We start from the raw sequence: 26,149 nt of genomic DNA on the forward strand, positions 1-26,149 counted from the left end.
CATTCAACCATCTCATCCTCTGTCATCCCCTTCTGCTCCTGTCTCCCTTCCCTTCAGTCCATTTTTAATACAGAAACCAAGGAGGGTTAGACAAATCCAACCCCCTTTAATTTCACACTACAGCCACATTCACAACACTTCCGGCATTTCTGGTCATCCAGTGTGTGGAGGTTTTCCCACACCAAGCAATTCTCTGCGATGCCAACTGGGTGTCCCACAATTTAACTCAATGAAACCTGGAGATCATGTTAGATCTCATGGGGTAAGGACTCAGTCTCACGAGACTTCCCTGCCTCTTCAGATGCCAATCTCAAGTGGTAGGTTCCCAGGCTACCTACAATTTCCATTCAACTTGGCTACAAAGCAGAGGTTCCCGTGACCTCTTCCCTCATGGATTTGCTTGTTAGAGCAGCTCACAGAGCCCAGAGAAATACTTACTTATGTTTACCAGTGTGTTAAAGTGTATTTTAAAGCTTTCCCCTGATGGACAGGGAGGCCTGGCATGCTGCAGTCCATGGGGTCGCAAAGAGTTGGACATGACTTAGGAACTAAACAAACAACACAGACTAAACCACCTTCCTGTTATATGGATGTGGTCACCAACCTGGAACCTCTATGACACCCATCCTTCAGGCTTCATTATATAGTCATGATTGATGAGCTCACCGGCCAGTGATGATTGATTTACCTCTAACCTCTCTTTCCTCCAGGGAAGTCAGAGGGTAGTACTGAAAGTTCCAACCCTCTAATCACTTGGTTGGTTCTGCTGGCAACCATCCCCCATCCTTAGAGGTGGTTTCCAAAGTCACTCATTAACATAACAAAGACATTGATTGCTCTCACCACTTGGGAAATTCTAAAGGCTTTAGGAACCTTTTCTGTGCCAAAGAATGTAGAAGATCAAAGAATATGTTTCTTTTATTAAGTTACAAATTCACACAGGGTGATTCTCTTGAAATATGTCATATCATATCACTATTCTTCTCAAAATCTCGTGATTCCCATCTCACTCAGTATTTAAAACCCAGTGTCCTGTTTTGGTCTATATGGCTCTCTGTGATTCCCACTGTGGGATATTCTATTCCTTCCAAGCAGTTTCCTTACCTCCTTCAGGATTTACTCAGAAGTTGTCCCCTCAGTGAGATCTTTCCTGGTCTCTCACCCTGACATGTCAGTGGGCTTCTCGTTGATGAATGTAAACCTCAAAAGTCAAATTTTTGTCTGTTTTGTTCACAGTTGTATCCCATTTGCCTAGAACAGTGTCTGGCTCACAGTAGGGTGGGCATTTCATAAATAAATGAACAAATGAGAGAATGAATCATCGAATGAATAACTTCTTCAATAGTTACAGATATGACAAAGCAATGACCAGTTGAAGTAAAACAACAACACAAACAAGTAAATATATGTGGGGTGCAATTTTATTGCATCTCTGAAATGGTTGTTATGGGAATATATTCACCATTATCAGGTTAAGTAGAATCAAAACAACGTATTTGTTTTATAGGAACAAGATGGAGTGCTATTATTTTTGTGTGTTTTTTTTTTCCCCTCATCATCAATGAGATGGATTCCTGGAACAATGGAGTATTGTTTTTCTTAAATTCCTTTTGGGAAGAATGGTGTGCATTTCATACTGCCCACTCATCATCCAGAACAGGCTCCATCTAGAGTGAGCTGGGGTGGAAACAACGGGCAATAATAGAACAGCTTCTCTGTAAAATATGTGCCTGTGACAAGGACCTTCATTTCCACCATTGTGTACCTACACCGGCTTGGCTGGAATACCTCCCTGCTCCACAGAAAACTAGGGAATGACCAGTTCTCTTTTGTCATAACTAAAAACAGCTTTCTTCAGGGAAAGCACACATATACTTAATAGATGTGTGTTGAACTGAGCTACACTCCTGGAAGCCATAAAGTCAGAGAAAAAGATCTTTAGGGGAAAGCAATGATTTGAAAGCAGATTAGGAAGCAGGTTATTAAGTATCCTTGGAAACAAAGTAAAAATAAATGTTAAAAGTATATTCAATCAATGGGACCTACAGCAAGGCTGGGTCATTTTAATATACAAATGTCTGGACCCCATTCCTTGACACAATTCTATGGGGTTATATATGAAATAAGGTCTAGAGAATGTTTGGAAACCGTTGTTTTGGATTTACCTTAGATATTCTTGTAAAAATGCAGAATTTGGTCTTGGCCTTCTCAAAGCACTGCCTTTTGCCTACAGTATTATGCTGTTGATCCTACAGCAGTAGGCTTTGTGACTATGAACAATTCTCTTGGAAGTCTTGATGGAACTACGTGGTGCAAGCCACGAGTTCTGACTAGGTTTCCATCTCCCCATCACCACATCCCACTGAAGGCAACCTACCCCCTGTGTAGGATGCAGCCATCTGTGGTTTCCAGCTGTGTCCCTATCATCACAAAACACTACTGTCTACATCTTAACATGACCTTGGTGCAGGAGTCTACCCAGTAGAGAGAAAAATCCTGCTACCTAAGTTTTACTGCAACTTCTACTGAATTTTTCTTTGCTTACTGTGAATCAGTATGTTATGAATTCAGAATCCTATTGGAAGAGAATGGTACATGCATAGATGTAACTTCTGTTAAATTGTCCATCTTCAATTTCAATGCTAAGCTGCTAAGTCACTTCAGTCGTGTCTGACTCTGTGCGACCCCATAGACAGCAGCCCACCAGGCTCCCCCGTCCCTGGGATTCTCCAGGCAAGAACACTGGAGTGGGTTGCCATTGCCTTCTCCAATGCATGAAAGTGAAAAGTGAAAGTGAAGTCGCTCAGTCGTGCCTGACCTTCAGAGACTCCATGGACTGCAGCCTTCCAGGCTCCTCTGTCCATGGGATTTTCCAAGCAAGAGTACTGGAGTGGGGTGCCATTGCCTTCTCCATCAATTTCAATACTCTTGGGCTAAAAAATGAAGATGATGTGTATCTGAGTCAGCAAGGGCTACTATGATAAATACCATAGACGGGGTGGCTTCAACAGCAAACATTTGTCTCTCACAGTTTGGCAGTTGTCAAGTCCAAGTGATGATGACAGCAGATCTGGTGTCTGGTGAGAACATGTTTCCTGGCTTGTAGATGGTTATCTTTCCTCCTAGCCTCATATGATGGAGACTGCTCTTTCTTCTTCTTACAAAGATGCTTATTCCATCATTAGGGCTCCACTCTTCTGATCTCATTACTTCCCAAAGTCCTCTCCTCCAAATATTGTCACATTAAGCCTTCAAATATGAATTTGGAGGATCACAAACATTCAGTCTGTAGCATTCTAGCATTGATTCTTTCAAAATTCAGGTCCTTCTCACATGAAAATGCATGTGTTTCATACCAACAGCCCCAGCATTCCAGCATTAACTCTAAAGCCCAAATCTAATCTAAACTTCATCTAAATCAGAATCGGGTGAGGCTCCAGGCAGAATTTACCCCAAGACAAAATTCTCCTCCAGCTATGAACTTGTGAAACCAAACAAGTTATTTACAAAATGCAATGTTGGGACAGGCATGAAATAGTTATTCCAACCCCAGAAGGGAGAAATCAGAAAGAAGAAACAGGTGATGGATCCCAAAGAAGTCTGAACTCTATCAAGGTGTCCAAGAGAGCTCAAGCTTGGGGAATAACCCTCTTTGGCTCAATGTTCTGCCATTTGGACCCACTGCAGTAGCAAAAATCAGCCCATGGCTTGATGGAGCACTCAGTGGCCCATTGTGATGATCAGGCCACTTTACAGCTTTGCCCAAGGAGGTTATACTCTCAAAGTTCCCTGAGCAGCCCTGCTCCCATATGTCCCAAGTTGCCCCATACCAAAAACAGTTTTTTTGAGTTTTAAAACTACTTTAGAATATGTGCACACATTTTATCTTTTTATACTCCTTGTCAAGTGAGCATGTGTGGTAACTTTCCTCAAGTGAGAGATGCAGAGCAGAAGGGACAGAGTCTTTCACATTAGCTTCGTTTGTACCAACATCCTTCTTTCCTGCAGAGTATAATTGTAAAAACCGACACAAAGACCTTAGACCCTCATGAATAAAGCCTAAATAACAACCTTTATTAAGAAAAAAATGTTTTCTAGAACACAAAGAATTTTGCTGTGTATAGAATATTTGATGTGCTACCTTTATCATCCCAACCCAGGGATAAAACCTGGGTATCCTGCATTACCAGCAGACTCTTTACCACCTTCCCACCTGAGCTACGAGGGAAGCCCACCTTTATCATTTTAAATGGCACCAATATTCACAAACGAAGTCAGAACCTGACTCGGAATAAAACCAAGACCTTTTCTACATTCTGACCTTTTCATATTGTTTGGACAATGCGTTCTAAATTATCATTTGTCATGACCTCAGGCTGAAAATGATGGGTGAGCTGGGAAGAAGCTGGGAGGTATATACTGATGATGACCTTTGACCCTTGTCCAAACTTCCTGTTGGTGATAAGACAGAGACTTATCCCTAACCATATTAAGAGGGTTCTGATTTTAATTCCACCATGTATGTTGGAAGAGGAAGGATTTCCTCATACTACCAAGCAAATCTCCAATACACTGTGCTGTGTGCTTAGTCACTCAGTCGTGTTGGACTTTTTGCAACCACATGAACTGTAGCCAGATTCCTCTGTCCGTGAGATTCTCCAGGCAAGAATACTGGAGTGGGTTGCCATTCCCTTCTCCAGGGGATCTTCCTGACCCAGAGATCGAACCCGGGTCTCCTGCATCGCAGATATATTCTTTACTATCGGCCACCAGGAAAGCTGATACCAACTGGGTATCCTGAAATTCAACTCAATCCTGACACCATCTATCTGGAGAAAGAATTAGAATCAGATTCTCCCATACTGCAGGGTCTCCCACACTGCAGGCAGATTATCATCTGAGCTACCAGGGAAGCCCATTAACTAGATTACTGGCTTATTGAAAAGAATGTACCTGGGTAACAGTCAGATGGCAGAGATGCATAAGACAAGGTACAGGGAAAAATTATGGAGCCTCCATGACCTCTCCCAGTACCCTACTCTCTCCAAATCCCCATGTTCACCAACCCAGAAGCTCTCTGCTACTGCTGCTACTGCTAAGTCACTTCAGTTGTGTCCGACTCTGTGTGATCCCGTAGACGGCAGCCCACCAGGCTCCCCCATCCCTGGGATTCTCCAGGCAAGAACACTGGAGTGGGTTGCCATTTCCTTCTCCAATGCAGGAAAGTGAAAAGTGAAAGTGAAGTCGCTCAGTCGTGTCCGACTCTTAGCGACCCCATGGACTACAGCCTATCAGGCTCCTCCGTCCATGGGATTTTCCAGGCAAGAGTAGTGGAATGGGTGCCATTGCCTGCTCCGAAGAAGCTCTCTAAGTGCTATCTTTTTGAGTTTTTATAGAGGCTCCATTACACAGGTATTGATCATTTAAATCATTAGCCATTGTACTTTGAACTCAATCTCCAGCCCCACTCCCCTTCCCAGAGGTCAGAAATGGGCTTGGGAATGAGTCTGAAAGTTTCGATCCTCTAGTCATATGGCAGATTCTCCTAAGAAGCAGTTCCCATCCTTAGGTATTTTTCAAAAAGCTCTTCTTTAATACAACAAAAGACATCTTTATTGCTCTCCCCACTTAAGAAATCTCAAGTTTTAAGAGTCTGGTGCCAGAAATGAGGTCAAAGACCAAATATGAACTTTTTCTCACAAATCACAATATCACATATACCCAGGCCATGAGGAATGATTGATAATCGGTACTCAGTTTGATTCACATAAAATAAAATGGAAAATAATTCTATGTCATTCACATAATAAAAACAGAAAAAGAAAATAGTGTATGTGAAAAATACAAATAATACTTCTTAACTTTGGGTACATATGAGGTGTGACTGTAAGTCATGAAAGTGAACATGGAAAAGCCAGGCACATGGATTTTGAGGTTTATCACCCTCCTGCACTCCATCCGCCATGCTCTGCTTCACAGCAGTTACAGTTAAAAAAGAAAGAAAGAAAGCTGGTTTTTCATCTTCATTTGTTTCCTTACCTTCACTGAGGAACTCTCAAATGCCTGCTTTCTTCTCTTATGCACTGACTTGACGGAGATGATTTAGAGAAAATAAAATGGTCATGGGTGAGAGGGGCCATTTAACTCTCCCTTGAACCTAAGCTACTTTCTTAGTTTTGCTTTCTCCAACCCTTCTGTGGCTCATTGAATTTTTAAGGGAAGTCATGCTCAGCTCAGCTTAAATAATAAAAATAGAGAGAAGCATTGACCTCAAGACAAAGGGAAAGGGGGGCAGAGCAGCAAAAGGAGCGAAAAGAACACAGAAGACAAACAGAGGAAGGAACAAGCTAGGTGTTCCTCCCCTGGAAACCATGGAACCCAGGCATCCAGAAGTTGACTATATGGAGAGCCCCAAACACTTGAAAGGTCTCATTGACAAGCTCACAGCTACAAATCTAAAAATAATAATAATAACAGAAGTAGTAGTAAATAACAGTAGTAGTTTAAAATAGTAATAGTAATAACACATATGTCTTTAGGTATGTGTCCCTCTAATCCTTCTATCAAAGACACTGAAATTCAATTTTGTAAAATCTGCAGCTTTGGGGAGGAGAGAGGAAGTTGGCTGATGCTGAAAGAGTCTGCTTCTGTTTGAGGTCTGGCACCTTTTAATAACTTCTTCCTGTTTCTATCATATTCCGCTTTCTTGGTACTTCCCCAGGCTTGTATATATCTCACTTCACTATAGGTTTTTGGTATTTGCAATCTTCTCTGAAGAAAAGGTTGGGGCTTCTCCAATGGCAGTAGTAATAAAGAACCCACCTGCCAGTACAGGAGACATAAGAGTCTCGGGTTTGATCCCTGGGTAGGGAAGATCCCCGGGAGAATGGAATGGCTACCCACTCCAGTAGTCTTGCCTGGAGAATCCCATGGACAGAGGACCCTGGCTGGCTACAGTTCGTAGGGTCAAAAAGAGTAAGAAACAACTGAAGCAACTTAGCACTAAAGAAAAAAGGAGATAGTGGTGGGGTATTGAGCTAATGACACCATTTATAATGCTTGCTTGGTGAAGGAATGAAGGAAAATTGCCCCCAAAATGACAAAACAGAGTGTACCCTCATACCACCTAAGCACGTAACAAAATCACTTAATATTCTCTTAAACTCAGGTATAGCCAGCTTTATGTAAAATACAACTCTATACCAATAAACAATTTTGAAGTGAAGGGGGTGTTCTACAAGTGCTGAGTCCTTTCTTTATCCTCATTATCCATGTGTGAAATGAAAGTCGCTCAGTCGTGTCCAACTCTTTGTGACCTGACCCCTTGGACTATATGGTCCATGGGATTCTCCAGGACAGAATACTGGAGTGGGCAGCCTTTTTATTCTCCAAGGGATCTTCCCAACCAGGGATCAAACCCATGTCTCCCGCATTGCAGGTGGATTCTTTACCAGCTGAGCCACCAAGGAAGCCCTATTCATGTATAATAATACTCATTTATGAGGCATGATTGAGTGTTCAGATTACTTTCACTGCATTTACTATTCCCTTTCCAGAGCAATCATCCAAGGGAAGCCCAATGTAAGCAAGGCAGCATCATTAACTTCATTTAGAGATGACATATATCATAACGTAAATATATTTATATTTATAATGAATTGAGTTTGTTAAAGACAAGGATTTCTGATTATGAATAATTTGGGCAAAATGTGTCATATCTTTGTTCATGTTTTCATTTATGAACACAAATATACTACCTCCTACCTGTATTGTTATAAGTTTTAAATGAAATATTCATAGTGAAAGAGCTATTTTATAGAAACTTTCTTCCTGGTACTTAAAAGTCTTTCTCAAAGAAAAAATAGGTGGACCAAGGTTTAGACTTCAGAACTTCTGATTATGATACAGGTATTTGTTCTTTCCTACCAGCCTGTCTCCTGCAGATTAAAGGTGCTCGCGACTTAGCCAATGATTAACTTTTCTCAACCAGGTGGTCCCCAACCTTCAGGATCTGATGCCTGAGGATTTGAGGTGGAGCTGATGTAACAATAGTAGAAATACAGTGCACGGTAAATGTAATACACTTGAATCATGCCCAGATCATCGCCACTTCCACCCTTGGTCCGTGGAAAAGTTATCTTTCATGAAGCGTGCCCCTGGTGCCAAGAAGTTTGGGGACTGCTGAACTATCATTGCAGGTTAAACTTTTTAAGATACTTTGGTCTCTGTGAGGATATTGATTCAGTCCATCCTCCTGAGGGTCTCACCATGTTCTTGGGGAGATAGACAAGTAAACAAGTAATTGCTATAACTACTGTGGAAATCCCAGCATCAAGGAGTTTCTGATCTTAAGAAGGGGCTATTCCCATTGTGGGTCATCTGGACTGTGGCAGGAAGCCACTATACATCCATCTTTTTCTGGTGACCAAGTGTCTACTGTGGGAGCTCACTGCATCCCTTTTGAGCATCTACTGACAGTTCTGAGAGAATCTGAAAGTCCCTCCAGCCTAGGACCTGTTTACCAGTGTCTGACAAAAAAAGAAAAAAAAAAATGCAAAGTCAAAGAGCAGGCATTTTCCTAAGGTTAATTTCAGAATAAATAATATGATTCCACAGGAAAACATTAACAAAGCCAAGTCCTATTCATCTCTGGTTTCTCAGAGAACAGAGAAATAATCTCCACATGCATCTCACATCATCAGTCTAAAAAACCCAGAGACATTTCCTAAGGAGCCAAAATAGTCAAATCAAACATCTTAGCTTTCAAAAATGGGCACTAGTTGATTTTTTAACACAGAAAGTCAGTTTAGGAAGAATCTGCCTCTCCATCAAATAATTTTAAATTAAAAATTACAGATGAGTATTCATTTATTGTTCTTTCAAACTAGAGTCAAATTCATTTTCTGAAGTGAGAGTCTGCCAACGGAAGCTCTTTTTCTTAGAAAGAATAATCATAGGTTGTACCTGTGCCAGTGATGTTCGATTTTCACACTCAGATTTTTGTTTTGTTTTTGTCTGTGTTTCGAGTGGAGAGAAAACTTGAAGCATTTGCAAACCAGTCTCAATGGTGAGAGTAAACAAATAGTAGTCTACTAGTTACAAGTGTTCAGCCTTCTCTGGGCACCAATGAATATGTTTTTCCAAAGAAATAGAGGACTATTGATTTTAATCAAGGAGCAAGTTAAGTGGTCAACAGTTAAGAGCCTCTACATTATGTTCTGTGTCTGTTGAGAATCCCAGGACAGCCCTGAAAGAACATTTAGAATGTATATTTAATAATACTTATATTGCCTTTATGAACATCAGAGTCAGAGCTGAATTCTCTGATGACTGTTTAAGCGCTGATATTTTGTATCGTAGCTTGTGATGAGGTCCTCGTGTTTAAGATGGCAAAGACAGTGCATGTGTTTGTTGAGTGGAGGAACACTCAACACTCTTCAGAGATAGAATGTACGTTTGCTCTGCAACACAATCAGTTTCTCAAAGTAACACAAAAACAGTTTTGTTTTGTTTTTTTAATCTGCCCGTGCACTTTGGAAAGTATTAGGATATGACTGCAGAATTCTGAGCCACAAGGAAGAGGTATGTTCATTTTGAAAAAAATCTAAGCGTACATGTGACTCATTTTGACCCTACTCAAATCTGTGTGATTCTTCTGAAGTCAAGAATGTCTATTTTTTTTTTAATAGAATGAATTTCATTCTAAGGAAAGATTGTCCTACCAGGATACAGCTGAGATTGTGCTTAGGTCAACCACAGAATGATTTATGTCCACACTGTGGATAATCATCCTCCATCGAATTATCAGTCATACTTGATGTGATACTAAATATTTGGAATCCATTCACCATCTGATAGGTATTGCACAGTCCAGTATTGGATTTGAAATCTTAAGCACACATATGAACTTTTATCTGCATCTGATATGCTGACGGATGTAACTTTTAACTGGGGTTGGGATCTATTTTGACTATCCTTACTTTGATTCTTCTGGGCCTTTTGCTCATATCACTTATATTCTTCTCTTTAAAGAATGCACATGGATAATATAACTAATGCTTTTCATGCATCTCTTTTGCTTCTGCAGGAGGGATCTTTGAAACTGTGGAAAATGAACCTGTTAACGTTGAAGAATTAGCGTTCAAGTTTGCAGTCACCAGCATTAACAGAAATCGAACCCTGATGCCTAACACCACATTAACCTACGATATCCAGAAAATTAACCTTTTTGATAGTTTCGAAGCCTCACGGAGAGGTAACTATTTTCACACTTGTAAAAGCTTCTTTGGGTGATGTTTCTGCTCAAGTCACCTTCTCTTTGCTACCTGCCCTTTTGCACAGCAGACATCTCTGTGCCAAGGGTTTGCCGGCGATCTCAGCCCAGCATCATCTGAACCCTCCTAATGGACGTTGCCTAGTTCTGTTTTCTGGGCCTTTCTGATCAGCTTGCCCTTCAGTGCCCTCCACTCTATGATTAACTGGTTCAGCTGTGAATGGAAAATGTCAAGCTTGATCTGTTTTTCCTTCCTGAGGCTGAGATACCACCATGAAATTGTACAGTGCAGTCAAATAAAACTTTGTGGAAGGTCATACCTACTGAGCATGTGGAAATGCCCACAACACACAGACTTCACAACCTGAATTCTAAGCGGCCATGAGCCACTGGGTTTACCTAGCATCCTCTCAAATATTACCTTATTCCCTTTCCGCAAGATCAGAGAAATGTGAAGATTATAAATATTGAATCATTATGTTTTACACCTGAAACTATTATAATATTTTATGTCAATTATACCTCAATTTTTTAAAAAGGGAAAAATAGGAAAAAAAATAATGGAACTGTGTAATAAATAAATAAAGCAGGGAAATTTATGGGATCAAAGAAAATCTTTTGTGTCTGAACAGAAGACAATTTCCTAGAAAATAATCTAAGTTGCATGTAGGCTGCAAGGTTTGTCTCATGGAAAGAGTCTTTGATGTGGGACTTATTACAAATCCTCCAAACACTTCCAAGATGACCCTTTCAAGCCGCACTTGACGTACTTGAAGATAGACTCTAACTAGAGAGTTGTTGGGTTTCCCTACAGGTGTTCGTCTGGGAATATCACCCCAGAATACGAGGGGCTCTTTCTCTTTTAGAGAAAGAAAATTAACCTTTTTGATAGTTTCGAAGCCTCACGGAGAGGTAAATATTTTCACACTTGTAAACTAGTGAAAGGCACAGAATGGGGACTTCCCTGGCGGTACAGTACTGAAGACTTTGCCTTCCAGTGCAGGGGGTTCAGGTTTCATCCTTAGTTGGGGAGCTAAGATTTCACAAGCCTCACAGTCAAAAAGCCAAAACACGAAACAGAAGCAATACTGTAACAAATTCAATAAAGACTAAAAAAGGTCCACATTAAAAAAAAAAATCTTACAAACACATACAATTAAGGGGAATACAATGAATGCCATGTTCACGCTAATTTCCAAGTAACTAAACATGGGTTGTTTCCACTTAGAGTTAACCTCATTAGGACTGCAGGGTGTGTTCACTTAATACAGTCTTCTGCCAAATTCTTGTGTCCTTTCAAAAAAAACCCTGAAATTTGCTTTCCTGGGAGTACAGATGAAAACTGAATAGTATAGTGGTTTTCTTTAAAAATCTATAGCTTCATCTGAGTATAAGAATATTTCCCTTTTTAAAGATCAATAAAGTTGCAGATACTATATAGGTCAGAGTTGTCTGTAAACAAATAATAAAACTTTGTGTTTATACAGAACTTTAAAGTGTATAAGCATCTTCACATAAATTATCTCTATGAGTTAGTTAGATCTCTCTCTGTCCCTTCCTCTCTGTATCTCCTCTCTGTGTCTCTCTTTGTCTCTTCTCCCTGTCTCTCTCAGACACACATGCTCGCATACACACTCATGCAAAACACTGTTGAATAAATATCCCCAGAAAGCCAGCCACACTTAACAATAATACTTCAACCCACATAAAATCCAAACCATTTTTGTGACCTGAAGTACCTACCATATTTATAAATTAAACACTCCCAAAGCTTCTTAAAACTGGTAATTTTCTGGCAAACAGAATTCAAAAGGATTGACTTTCTGTCAAGTAATATTAGAATCCCCGAGCTAAATATTAGCAGAAATCTCAATCCACTGCCGATGTTAGACAAAACAAGAGTTCATATACTCTCATGCCTTCACTTTTTCTTGCTAACCAGTGAAAGCACATCCAGAAAATTAGCATCTGAGGACAGTTTTCACCTATAGTATTAGAAAATTATGCCTTTACATCTTGTGTGGTAATTCAGTAATGAAGAGCACAGTGTCACAAAGATCCTTGTGAATGATTGCCTACACTAGCTGTCCTACAGATATGTGAAATATCATTCTCAAAATTTTATGTATTAATTTTTCTCTTTAAATCAAGTCAGATAAGCTTAACAAGGCCATGTATTTTTTTCTGCTTATCTTTTACTTGTGAAATGGCATTATTAGAAAAATCAACACAACTTCATTTATACATGTTGCTATTATTTAATTCATATATTCAACTATTGTTTCTCATCAGTTCCAAATTCTTTTAAACTAGCATTAATATATAAATTTGAAATGTTTTTACACTTATGTTTAATGCCAGCATATATCTATGATAGGGCTTCCCTGGTGGCTCACACAGTAAAGAATCTGCTTGCAATGCAGGAGTCCTGGATTCAATCCCTGGATCAGGAAGATCCCTGGAGAATGGAATGGCAACCCACTCCAGTATTCTTGCCTGGAGAATTCCATGGATGGAGGACCCTGAAGGGCTATAGTCCATGGGGTCACAAAGAGTCAGGCACAACTGAGTGACTAACACTTTTACTTTATGAAGTTATAGAAGATAATCTGTCCCAACCTCTCTGGAAGATAATTTGGTTTATATATATCAAGAAATTTAAAAATATCAATAGCATTTAATTACAACTGAAAATCTACTCTAAGAAAGTAATGTAAAAGCTAGAGAAAAATATAAGAACTACAATAAGTGCTTATAATATCACTTCTAATAACCAAAAATTAGGAGCAACTTAATTCAGTACCATATGTTCAGTCACTCAGCCAGTCATGTCTGACTGTTTGCAACCCCATGGACCATGGCTCACCAGGTTTCTCTGTCCATGGAACTTTCCAGCCAAGAATACAGAAGTGGGTTGCCATTCGCTTCTCCAGGGGATCTTCCCAACCCAGGGATCTAATCCAGGTCTCCCACATTGCACGCAGATTCTTTACCATCTGAGCCACCAGGGACGCGCCATTCTGCATCATCAGTCAGTTCAGTCGTTCAGTCATGTCTGACTCTTTGCTACGTAGGGCTAGTTAAATAAGTAATGACACTCAGCATCATGGATTAGGCTATTCTATGCCACTAAAAATATTACTTTTGCATAATTTATAATGACTTGAGGGTAAGAGTGTGCCTTTAGTGTTAAACTTAGTGTTGAATACAGAAAACAATGTATCAAACTGTATCTATATCATGTTCAATTTTTAGATAAATCAGAATACCAAAATACTAGGTTGGCCAAAAAGTTCGTTTGGATTTTCCTACAAACTTCTACAGAAAAACCTGAACAATCCTTTTAGTCAACTCAATGTGAATTTATATTATTCGAAGTTGATGGAATTTCAGGGCTGTTTTTACTTTCTTATAATTTTCAATATTCTAAATTATATCAAGGAGTGTACATAATCTTATAATACAAAGAAATTAATGTTAAAATTAATTTTTATGTACATATCTGCTTTATTTTGTTCAACTACATGTTGGTGAATGTTGATGTAGAAATAGCCCTGTCCTTGAGCTGGGTCCCTGGACTCCGGTCAATTCTACCATTATCCAGAGACCCTGACTCACTGCATTGCTTATGACATTAGTGAAAAGGTGAAAAGTGAAAGTCACTCAGTTGTGTCCAACTCTTTGCGAACCCCTGGACTATACTGTCCATGGAATTCTCCAGGCCAGAATACTGGAGTGGGTGTCCTATCCCTTCTCCAGGGAATTTTCCCAACCCAGGAATCCAATCAGGTCTCCTGCATTGCAGGCAGATTCTTTACCTGATGAGCTACCAGGAAAGCCCAGGTAGTGGGTTCATGACATTAGTGGGTTGGACCGTATATCTTCTAAGACCCTTTTAAGCTATGATAATCTATTATTCTGTAATTAATTAAGTACCAGTATCACTGAGCATTCTTTAGCAAGACCTCTTTTCTGAATTTTGGGAAGGACTGGAACTAAAGTACTCTGCAGCCACCCAGAGAGGCTTCTGATTCAGTGACCATGTTAGTTATCTTCACTGCCACGTTGTCACATGACAGAACTGAATTCACTTGGCCAATGGCTTATAGTCACTCTGAGCGCTTCTGGGTGGCATCACACCAATCAAGAGATTAAACTCCATCTGATTAAAAGTAATGAAGTGAGACCAACAACTCATTTTTGTTTGCAGGGCATTGGCCCTGTGATGTGTTGCTAATCATTTCAACATCTGCATCTCTACTATTTAGTATCTTAGGGATGTTGGAAGTTGGATTAAGCATGTTTCCTCAACACACAGATGGAGAGTGGAAGAAAGTTTCCAATAGTGCAAATAAGGAGGAACCATGAAAGGGGAGATTAAATTCACAGAGCTCTCTCTCTTTCTCTCTCCCTATCCCCACTTCCCCTCCTCCACTCTCTCCTTGTCTGTGGACATCAGCATGTGACCAGCTGGCGCTTGGTGTGGCTGCTCTCTTTGGTCCTTCCCATAGCTCCTCCGTCAGTGCTGTGCAGTCTATTTGCAACGCTCTCGAGGTTCCACATATACAGACTCGCTGGAAACACCCCTCCGTGGACAACAGAGACCTGTTTTACATCAACCTCTACCCTGATTATGCGGCTATCAGCAGGGCGGTCTTGGATCTGGTCCTCTACTACAACTGGAAGACAGTGACCGTGGTGTATGAAGATAGCACAGGTATGGACTCACACAAGCCCTCACCTGGCCATGTGTGGTCGGCATAAAGGGACCCAGCGTATTCTCTAGACATTGACTCATCAGGCAGAGTGCATGAAGATGGTTTTTTATATGAAGCTAATTGAGTATTCTAGTTTGAACCAGTTGATAGCTGGTTCCTATCAACTCCCCAAAGGGTTGATCGTTTCTGATGACCCTTTCATCATCAAACTTAAGGGCACTTTAAGAAAAAAGAAATATCACCTTATTAACATATGTTGTAATCTAATCTGAATAGTAATGGTGCAATTTAATGTATCTAGCTCCATTAAGAATATGACCATGGTTCCATTGTTAAATAAAACAGAGAAAGTTTGGAAACAACCACTTCAAAGTACGATTCCAATTCAATAAGTAGCTATGTAAATATCTTGAAAAGTTTCTAAGGTAGGTAAAGCAACTGTACTCCAATAAAAATTAATAAAAAATTAAGTACATCAACAGAAGAATCCAATTAGAGGTTGTATTGATAGATCTGATCATTTCACGGGGAAAGGACTAGGAACCCTGGTAATGAGTCCTTAATGAAGCTCACTTTGTTTCACCTGCTAACTTTGAGGTGAAGGACAGATACTTGCTGAGCACCCCCCTAGACATTTCTCTGACCTTACCCAATTGGAAGTTTCTTTCATTGGTACCTCCCCATCTTGCCTTCTGTTTACATTTTGAGGCTTGTTGGAGTTAAAGACCCCTTTCACGCAGTTTAAATTCTGCCAGCAACACTTCCCACATAGGAAAGTCCAAGTCCTTCTAATTTAAAGCTCTTCACCATCTAACCATTCTCATCTTCATTAATCCAAGTACTAACTGAGCTACATCCCCAGTTCTCTTACATCATTTCTTAAATACCCCCAAGTCCATCCCAAATCTTTCTTTCTGAGGCTGGCCCCTCACTTTGGAAGGTCTGCCATGTAAGCTCCAAGGTGGTAAGTTCCTCCACTCTCCATGATCACACTCAACTCCCCTTTCTTTCTAAAGCTCTCTGAGACCACACTGGGAGTTAACAGCACATTATAAATATAAGCATTATATTACATGCTCTCATGATCTGTTTAAATGTTTATGAGACTAGAAATTCCAAAAAGTTGGAATTTTATCTTATTTTTAAAATCTGCTACCTAGCACTATACGCCTAGTCCTGGCATATAGGGAAGTGCTTAGTAATTACGTGTGGAAAGAATAATACTATTTTCATTGTGGAATTATTTTTCAAGAATCGAAATTATCTCCTTTCCTTAATCTATACATTTGGTAGTAAGGCTAATAAAATTATCAGCAAAAATTAACCAAACCAAACATTTCTAAACTTTTTAATAGTATCTCACTTTTTCACTCTTTCTCACCAGATACTAGCATTTATGGATACTGTTCCTCAGAAGATGAACAAGGAGCCTCCTCTATTTGGCACTAAACTCTGTTTCCATTTTCCGCTGTCAGACTTTTGTGGTTGGAAATATGCATTTATGTATTTTCTTATACCTCATCTCATTTTAAAAAGAAGTAAACTAGTTGACTGTACATATAATTTATAAATACCAAATTCAAAATAGTCCTACTAGGAAGGATAAGCCACAGGCAGTGGCAGTGGCTTCTTAGAGCGTCACCTGCTTGCTGTGAAGGAAGAAAACATATTAACAAATGAACTCCATACGTATACTTAAAGAGCCTTATGATATACATTATATTGTACACTGGTATAGTAAGACCTTTCATGTTGTCTATCTTTGTACATAGAGAATCCCATGAGTTAATAAAATAATGCTATTGATGGAGGAGCCTGGTGGGCTGCAGTCCATGGGGTCGCGAAGAGTTGGACACGACTGAAGTGACTTAGCAGCAGCAGCAGCAGTACATTCTTTAGCATAATTTTCTCTCATTATTTCTACCATTTCCAGCAAAACAGGACCATCTAAAAGGAAAACAAATCAATGAATAATATTGTGGCAGCTGGATTTAATTTAACTAAAGGTGTGGGCATAACTTGTAGACTGCAAATTGTATTGAGAAAAACTATAATTTGCAAAACGATAATACAAAAGTTGATATCCTAACCGCCCTTTAGATTTCGAGTGAGTTCCCACAACTGACAGCCATTTTGCATAGAGGGAATTTGAACCATCATTTCTATTACCTTTAAAAAGAAACCGAAATCTCTTCATTCCTATTGAGTTCACCTGTGCACAGTTGCTCATTAAATGCTTACTAAAATTGAAAAATCCAAAATGAGTGTGTGTTTGCCCATTAAGTTAGAGATGATTCATGGTAAAATGATTTTGCTCACAAAGACATTAAAAATGTAAATGAATAATCAATTGAGCCATTAAATTGGAACCCAGAGAGTAAACAGGTCAACTGAGATCAATAACAGCAGACATCTTTTGACTCTGAGTGGGTTTAATACTGCTTGACTCAGGGATTTGGTTGCAGTAATTATCAAGCCATAAAAAGGAGAAAACTTACTAAACCTGAAGGAAAAGAAAGGACTTAGGTGTGCTCAGCACCACCCTTACACCAGAATTAAGTACCCATTAAAGAGAGCACTTTATTGGGATTTGTTTAGGAGTTTGTTAAATAGCCTGAAGCCAGCGCAGATGTCTATGGGACTAAATGGTCCATAACTCCCATTGAAGTCAACAGGAACACTGTGCGTGTCTCTGAGGACAAAGTCCAAATCACTATATACTAGTAGGCAGAATTCTGTCCTCTAGAAGAGCAAGTGTAGAGAGACCCCAGAGAACAGTTATGGGGAGTGAAGTTTTGCCTCGCTTCCTCTCTCTCTCTCTCTGTTGCCGGGATGTTCTTCCCATCAGTCACCTACTTCTCTCTGACTCCCACACTTACCCTAGGCAATGGGAAACTGCTGCTCATTGGTCATCCTCTCTGTTTCATTAGACCCCTGGTGGAAGCCTGGCTTCCATCCCTCGACACGCATCAAAAAGAGCTGAGAAGCTGAGCACCAAATCAGTGTGGAGAATATTCAGCAGTTTCTGCTTTCTCACGGCCAATGTTAGTGAAATGTAACCACCGTCAGTTCTGTAGAACAAGGGCCTGCAAACTTTTTTCTCAAAGGGGCTAGATACTAATACTCTATAGTTCAGGTTTTATGAGCCATAGTGCCTTGGTCACAACTATTGTGCTGACGTAGCAAGAAAACAGTCACAGGCAGTACAGAAACAGTATCAGTCCAGTTCAGTTTAGTTGCTCAGTCGTGTCTGACTCATTGCGACCCCATGAATCACAGCACGCCAGGCCTCCCTGTCCATCACCAACTCCCGGAGTTCACTCAGACTCATATCCATCGAGTCAGTGATGCCATCCAGCCATCTCATCCTCTGTCGTCCCCTTCTCCTCCTACCCCCAATCCCTCCCAGCATCAGAGTCTTTTCCAATGAGTCAACTCTTCGCATGAGGTGGCCAAAGTACTGGACTTTCAGCTTTAGCATCAGTCCTTCCAAAGAAATCCCAGGGCTGATCTCCTTTAGAATGGACTGGTTGGATCTCCTTGCAGTCCAAGGGACTCTCAAGAGTCTTCTCCAACACCACAGTAGTGTGTTCTAATAAACCTTTGGGATTCCCTAATAGCTCAGTTGGTAAAGAATCTGCCTGCGATGCAGGAAACCCCAGTTCGATTCCTGGGTGGGGAAGATCCACTGGAGAAGGGATAGGCTACCCACTCCAGTATTCTTGGGCTTCCCTTGTGGCTCAGCTGGTAAAGAATCTGTCTGCAATGTCGGAGATCTGGGTTCAATCCCTGGCTTGGGAAAATCCCCTGGAGAAGGGAAAGGCTACCCACTCCAGTATTCTGGCCTGGAGAATTCCATAGACTGTAAAGCTCATGGGGTTTGCAAAGAGCTGGACACAACTGAGCGACTGGCACTGCACTAATAAACCTTTATTTACAACAAATAAGGAAGCCAGTATGGTTGGATTACAGAGAGGGAAGATGTGACTCTGTCACACTTGTGAGCATTAAAGATCATGGAGGGCTTTGTAGATTATTGGAACAAGCTTCAGTTCCTCATGAAATGGGCAACCATTGCAGAGTTTTCAGAAGACGAGTGACATGATCAAATTTATATCATAAAAAGATCACGCTGGCCTTTGTATAATAAAATGACATAGAGAGGCAAGGATAAAATTGGTGGCTCCTACTGAAATCAAGGCAAGAGATGAAAGTGATAGCAATAGAGGAGTGAGGAATGGTCAGATACTGGAAGTATTTTGATGTTGAGCTAGCATAATGCTCTGAGGGAGTGTAGGCTGGATGAAAGAAATAGAGGAGTCAAAGATAACTAAGCTTTTCGGCCTGAGCCAAAGGATGGAGTTACCTTTGCCTGAGATGGGAAAAGGTATATATGGAAATAGTTTGGAGAAATAAGGAGCAGGGGTTCAGTCATAAATCTGTTCTTTGATTTTGCAGTGTCTAGACCTCCGCATGTAGTTGAGGAGTAGGCAGTTCATATATGAATCTGGAGTTCAGGAATGTAGTGGACACTGGGATACAAACTCAAGGGTCCTCAGGATTTTGATGGAACTAGATGATGCCATCAGTTAAGTCAGTTCCATCCAGATATGTTCATAAAACATAGTACTTAAGTTTTTTTTTTTATCCATGGTTGCCTTATGTCATTTTTCAACACATCAGAGCATGAAATTTATAAAATGCAGCCTACAATAAAGAAGTATTATCTGTCACTTAAAACATACTCTCAAAGTTTTACAATGAGGATTCATTTGAAATAATCTAACATATATAAAAATGTCAATGATCAAAAGAAACACTGAATCTAGAAAGAAAACCCAAGAAAAATGACAACTGCAAAAATTACAATGACTAAAGTCTCGAAGTGCTGACTGATTGCCATGCACTATTCTAATTATTGAATGTAATTAACTCATTTAAAATGCTCAACCACCCTGTAATTAAGTGTAATAGCTACTCTTTGGCTATATTTAAACAGTGACTTGGGTTTGTTATGCCTATATTTTCCTTCACTTCCCCAAAGAAAATAGAAATATACTATATAGAAGCAAGAACCTACAAAGGTCTAAAATTTGGACTTGAAGAAAATTAAACATTTTGACATAAGTGGTCAAGCCAAAAAATAATCAGTACCAAGTAAAGGAATAAGTGAATTTTTCACCTTAGCAATCATAATTTACATCTCTCTGTTGTTATGATCACCTGTGCTAGCCAAAACACTCTGCTACCCACCCTCCTACAATCCTACCTGAAGTAGTTGGAGAATGGAAAATCCTGGGCACTCAGTACCAACATGATTATACATTACAGTTCTTTTCCTTCTGCCCTTACTCTTTCTACCCTTTCTGTTTACCCACTCTAATCCTCTGACCAGAACCCATTCAAATTTTCAAATTTCTGCTCAGGAAACCAATCTTTAGATATTTCATGGTGACTTATTATTTTTAGCTACCATTGATATTAGCCAGAATTCAGGACCAAAACATACTGGTGGAGCTAAGTAGCACATAGTTAATCTTGAATATTTTGACTAGATTCTTCTATGGGGCTCTTTTCCATTAAGAGACACAATTTTTCTTTCAGGCAGTCTTTAGCCTTTTTTGATGCCCTTTTGAAAAACCACACATATGAATATCAGCACTTAAAAGTGCTGTATTTCCCCAAGTACTCCACTCACTTACCCATCTCCATTTCTCAGTCTGGTTTTTTCCTCCCCTCTGGAGAGTATATAGATCCCCTTATGAATCCTATTAGATTTGGATGTATTAATATACCAACATGTTTGTGAAATGCCATTTTGCATGTTTCCAAGTTCACATGAAGATGAAATTAATATTTAAACTGTGTGATCTTATCTTTGGGTCCCATCACATTCATTTTTATGACATCAAATCCACTGATGTGGTACATGTAAATGAACAGAGAATTGGATTAAGACTCCAGAAAACCTAGGTAACTTTCCTTTGAACTGCTGCTCATTAAATATAACTGGAGCTGTCCAAAAATGGATTGAGCTGCAAAAAGTGAGGTAGAAAATTTCTCAAACTAAGAGGTGTTCAGCAGCAGCTGTGTAGAGGGGATTCATGCATCAAGGAGGGGTTCGACCTTGAAGGTCTCTTGCAATGCCTGGCATCTGTGACTCATTTTCAGGGCCAATTCAAACAATTAACCTCCCTCTACCTCACTTTCCTTACTGTAAAATAGCACTGACACCTAACCACCGCAGAGGTATCTTCTGAGGTTTACTGAGCTATTTATAAGACATGTCGGATACTTCATAAGAAGGGGCGATGCAAATAGCAAACTTTATTATTATTTAAGGAGAAGGCAGGGGAATTTTTAAACTTCTACTGGAAATAGCAGGTTCTTTTTTTTCCTCCATATGCTCCACCTGTTCCCAGAGTTGATGTGCATGCAAATCAGCATTTTTCTGTGTCATGTCTGAGTACACAGAGCAGATAGATGGCCCAAGAAAGTGTTTAGAATTGGCCACTTGGACACTTTTGAAACTTATCTCTACATGCAGAGCCCAGCTCAAACTCATAGGGAATAAACAGGCTCCCTGTTCTCAAGCAAACACTTTTCAAACCACAACTGCAGTTTACCATCATTGCATTGCTGGAGGTGGGAGTGGAGGAAGGAGGCTCATGGTTTGTCTTTTTATTGAGAAAGATTTGAACTTAGAGAAAAATGGCAAGAAATATACAGTGAACTCCTATACCTCCTACATCTAAGTTTAGCAGCTGTCATCATTTGCCCTGGGCTTCCTGGTGGCTCAGATGGTAGTGTCCGCCTGCAATGCAGGAGACCTGGGTTTGATCCCTAGGTCGGGAAGATCCCCTGGAGAAGGAAATGGCAAGCCACTTCAGTATTCTTGCCTGGGAAATCCCATGGACAGAGGAGCCTGGCAGGCTACAGTCCATGGGGTCACAAAGAGTCAGACATGACAGAGTAACTAAACAACGACAAACTACTGCAGTGTGCTAGAAAACCCATCACCTTTGCCAGGGTTTGCCTACACCTTACCATTCTCTCCAACTGGACTCCAATCCTGGAAGTACTGAATGATTTGGGCAGGGCTGTCATTCACACATAGGAGGACCATTAGCAGAATTAGGAAGTGAAGCGAAGTCAAGTCACGTCCAACTCTTTCCGACCCCATGGACTATACAATCCGTGGAATTCTCCCAGCCAGAATACTGGAGTTGGTAGCTGTTCCCTTCTCCAGGGGATCTTACCAACCAAGGAATCCAACTGGGGTCTCCTGCATTGCAGGTGGCTTCTTAACCAACTGCACTATCAGGGAAGCCCAGCAAAATTAGGAGTAGTGTCCAAATCAATGGAGAAGGCAATGGCAACCCACTCCAGTATTCTTGCCTGGAAAATCCCATGGACGGAGGAACCTGGTAAGCTGCAGTCCATGGGGTCTCTAAGAGTCGGACACAACTGAGTGACTTCACTTTCACTTTTCTTTTTTTTTTAATTTTATTTTATTTTTAAACTTTACAATATTGTATTGGTTTTGCCAAATAGCAAAATGAATCCACCACAGGTATACATGTGTTCCCCATCTTGAACCCTCCTCCCTCCTCCCTCCCCATACCATCCCTCTGGGTCGTCCCAGTGCACCAGCCCCAAGCATCCAGTATCGTGCATCGAACCTGGACTGGCAACTCGTTCCATATATGATAGTATACATATTTCAATGCCATTCTCCCAAATCATCCCACCCTCTCCCTCTCCCACAGAGTCCAAAAGACTGTTCTATACATCAGTGTCTCTTTTGCTGTCTTGTACACAGGGTTATTGTTACCATCTTTCTAAATTCCATACATATGCTTTAGTATGATGTATTGGTGTTTTTCTTTCTGGCTTACTTCACTCTGTATAATAGGCTCCAGTTTCATCCACCCCATTAGAACTGATTCAAATGTATTCTTTTTAATGGCTAAATAATACTCCATTGTGTATATGTACCACAGCTTTCTTATCCATTCATCTGCTGATGGACATCTAGGTTGCTTCCATGTCCTGGCTATTATAAACAGTGCTGCGATGAACATTGGGGTACATGTGTCTCTTTCCCTTCTGGTTTCCTCAGTGTGTATGCCCAGCGGTGGGATTGCCGGGTCATAAGGCAGTTCTATTTCCAGTTTTTTAAGGAATCTCCACACTGTTCTCCATAGTGGCTGTACTAGTTTGCATTCCCACCAACAGTGTAAGAGGGTTCCCTTTTCTCCACACCCTCTCCAGCATTTATTGCTTGTAGACTTTTGGATCACAGCCATTCTGACTGGCATGAAATGGTACCTCATAGTGGTTTTGATTTGCATTTCTCTGACAATGAGTGATGTTGAGCATCTTTTCATGTGTTTGTTAGCCATCTGTATGTCTTCTTTGGAGAAATGTCTATTTAGTTCTTTGGCCCATTTTTTGATTGGGTCATTTATTTTTCTGGAGTTGAGCTGTAGGAGTTGCTTGTATATTTTTGAGATTAGTTGTTTGTCAGTTGCTTCATTTACTATTATTTTCTTCCATTCTGAAGGCTGTCTTTTCACCCTGCTTATAGTTTCCTTTGATGTGCAGAAGCTTTTAAGTTTAATTAGGTCCCATTTGTTTATTTTTGCTTTTATTTCCAATATTCTGGGAGGTGGGTCATAGAGGATCCTGCTGTGATGTATGTCAGAGAGTGTTTTGCCTATGTTCTCCTCTAGGAGTTTTATAGTTTCTGGTCTTATGTTGAGATCTTTAATCCACTTTGAGTTTATTTTTGTGTATGGTGTTAGAAAGTGCTCTAATTTCATTCTTTTACAAGTGGTTGACCAGTTTTCCCAGCACCACTTGTTAAAGAGATTGTCTTTAATCCATTGTATATTCTTGCCTCCTTTGTCAAAGATAAGGTGTCCATATGTGCGTGGATTTATCTCTGGGCTTTCTATTTTGTTCCAATGACAAACCCACAGCAAACATTATCCTCAATGGTGAAAAGTTGAAAGCATTTCCTCTAAAGTCAGAAACAAGACAAGGGTGCCCACTTTCACCATTACTATTCAACATAGTTTTGGAAGTTTTGGCCACAGCAATCAGAGCAGAAAAAGAAATAAAAGGAATCCAAATTGGAAAAGATGAATTAAAACTCTCACTGTTTGCAAATGACATGATCCTCTACATAGAACACCCTAAAGACTCCACCAGAAAATTACTAGAACTAATCAAAGATTATAGTAAAGTTGCAGGATATAAAATCAACACACAGAAATCCATTGCATTCCTATACACTAATAATGAGAAAACTGAAAGAGAAATTAAGGAAACAATTCCATTCACTGTTGCAACGGAAAGAATAAAATACTTAGAAATATATCTACCTAAAGAAACCAGAGACCTATATATAGAAAACTATAAAACACTGGTGAAAGAAATCAAAGAGGGCACTAAAAATGGAGAAATATACCATGTTCATGGACTGGAAGAATCAATATAGTGAAAATGAGTATACTACCCAAAGCAATCTATAGATTCAATGCAATCCCTATCAAGCTACCAAGGGTATTCTTCACAGAGCTAGAACAAATAATTTCACAATTTGTATGGAAATACAAAAAACCTCGAATAGCCAAAGCTATCTTGAGAAAGAAGAATGGAACTGGAGGAATCAACCTACCTGACTTCAGGCTCTACTACAAAGCCACAGTCATCAAGACAGTATGGTACTTGCACAAAGACAGAAATATAGATCAATGGAACTTTCACTTTTCACTTTCCTGCATTGGAGAAGGAAATGGCAACCCACTCCAGTGTTCTTGCCTCGAGAATCTGAGGGACGGGGGAGCCTGGTGGGCTGCAGTCTATGGGGTCGCACAGAGTCAGACACGACTAAAGTGACTTGGCGGCAGCAGCAGCAGTTCAAATCAATTATCTTTCCCTGAAGTAATGACTAGTTTAAAAACAAGTTTTAACTTCTTTACAATGAAATGTAAACAATTAATGGATTGCTGCAAAATGCAAACAAAAGGGAAGGCTTTCTCTAAATTTTTGTCTCCTGTGAACTAAAAAAGCCTTTTGAATTGTAAATTCTGCTGTTTGTTAATGAGGGCAGAAAGGTTGTTTTTTTCTTTTTTGAAAGCAAACAATTGCTTTGGAAGATAAATATAAACCTCCCCTTCCTTGCCCTTTATTCTTTCTACATCTTGGGTCTGTAATCTTTAAATCTGCTGATCCTCTCTTTCCTGAGGGAAATTCACCTGTATATGAACAAAATGAGTAAATTAGGGTTTAGTAGTGAGTTTCTCCAAAAGATAAATTTAGTCCAATTAAAAGCTAGTCTTTTGTACTGAGTTCTCCTTTCTCTTCTATTGGTATTAAAAACTTTCTTTTATGAAACAATTGTGAAAGCTCACAGTTACTTTTTTGGAGGAGGAGGGATCCTGTTTATTAATGGACTCATTTGCCAAATAAAGGCTCAATGTTTTATGCTGGTTTAAAGTTCTTTTTTTCTCTCTATTTATTTACACAGATAATTATTTATGTAGTTAGTTAGTCATTCAGTCAGTTAAATATTTGATCTTACTAAGCAGTCAGAGGTGGACCTGGCTTTATGCCCTGGATCTGCCACCCAGTAGCCATACTCAATGTTAAAAAACCTGAGATCATGCCATCGGGTCCCATCACTTCATGGCAAATAGAAGGGGAAAAAGTGGAAGCAGGGACAGATTTTCTCTTCTTAAGCTCCAGAATCACTGCAGGTGGTGACTGCAGCCATGAAATTAGAAGACAATTGCTTCTTGGAAGGAATTGTATGACAAACCTAGATGGTGCATTAAAAAGTAAAGACATTACTTTGCCAACAAACTCCTTATGGTCAAAGCTATGTTTTTTTCAGTAGTCATGTACAGATGTGAGAGTTAGACCATAGAGAGGACTGAACACCTAAGAACTGATGCTTTCAAATTATGGTGCTGGAGAGGACTCTTGAGAGTCCCTTGGACAGCAAGGAGAGCAAACCAGTCAATCCTAAGGGAAATCAACCCTGAATACTCATTGCAAGGACTGATGTTGAAGCTGAAGCTCCAGTACTTTGGCCACCTGATGAGAACAGCCAACTCATTAGAAAAGACCCTGATGCTGGGAAAGACTG

General features: G+C 40.0%; 1 protein-coding gene across 8 annotated transcripts in view; it reads left to right on the forward strand.

Annotated features, from left to right (window-relative positions):
- Positions 1–26,149, forward strand: part of GRIK1 (glutamate ionotropic receptor kainate type subunit 1) — a 474,700-nt gene that overhangs the window by 294,982 nt on the left and 153,569 nt on the right. For all 8 annotated transcript variants that reach the window (XM_027540202.1, XM_027540037.1, XM_027539869.1 and 5 more), the window contains exons 2-3: positions 10,088–10,255; positions 14,733–14,990. In XM_027540202.1, coding sequence (XP_027396003.1) covers positions 10,088–10,255; positions 14,733–14,990 — 426 coding nt within the window. The remainder of the gene's footprint in view (positions 1–10,087; positions 10,256–14,732; positions 14,991–26,149) is intronic.

The sequence above is a fragment of the Bos indicus x Bos taurus genome, chromosome 1 (genome assembly GCF_003369695.1).
Source record: "Bos indicus x Bos taurus breed Angus x Brahman F1 hybrid chromosome 1, Bos_hybrid_MaternalHap_v2.0, whole genome shotgun sequence".
NCBI classification, from domain to species: domain Eukaryota; kingdom Metazoa; phylum Chordata; class Mammalia; order Artiodactyla; family Bovidae; genus Bos; species Bos indicus x Bos taurus.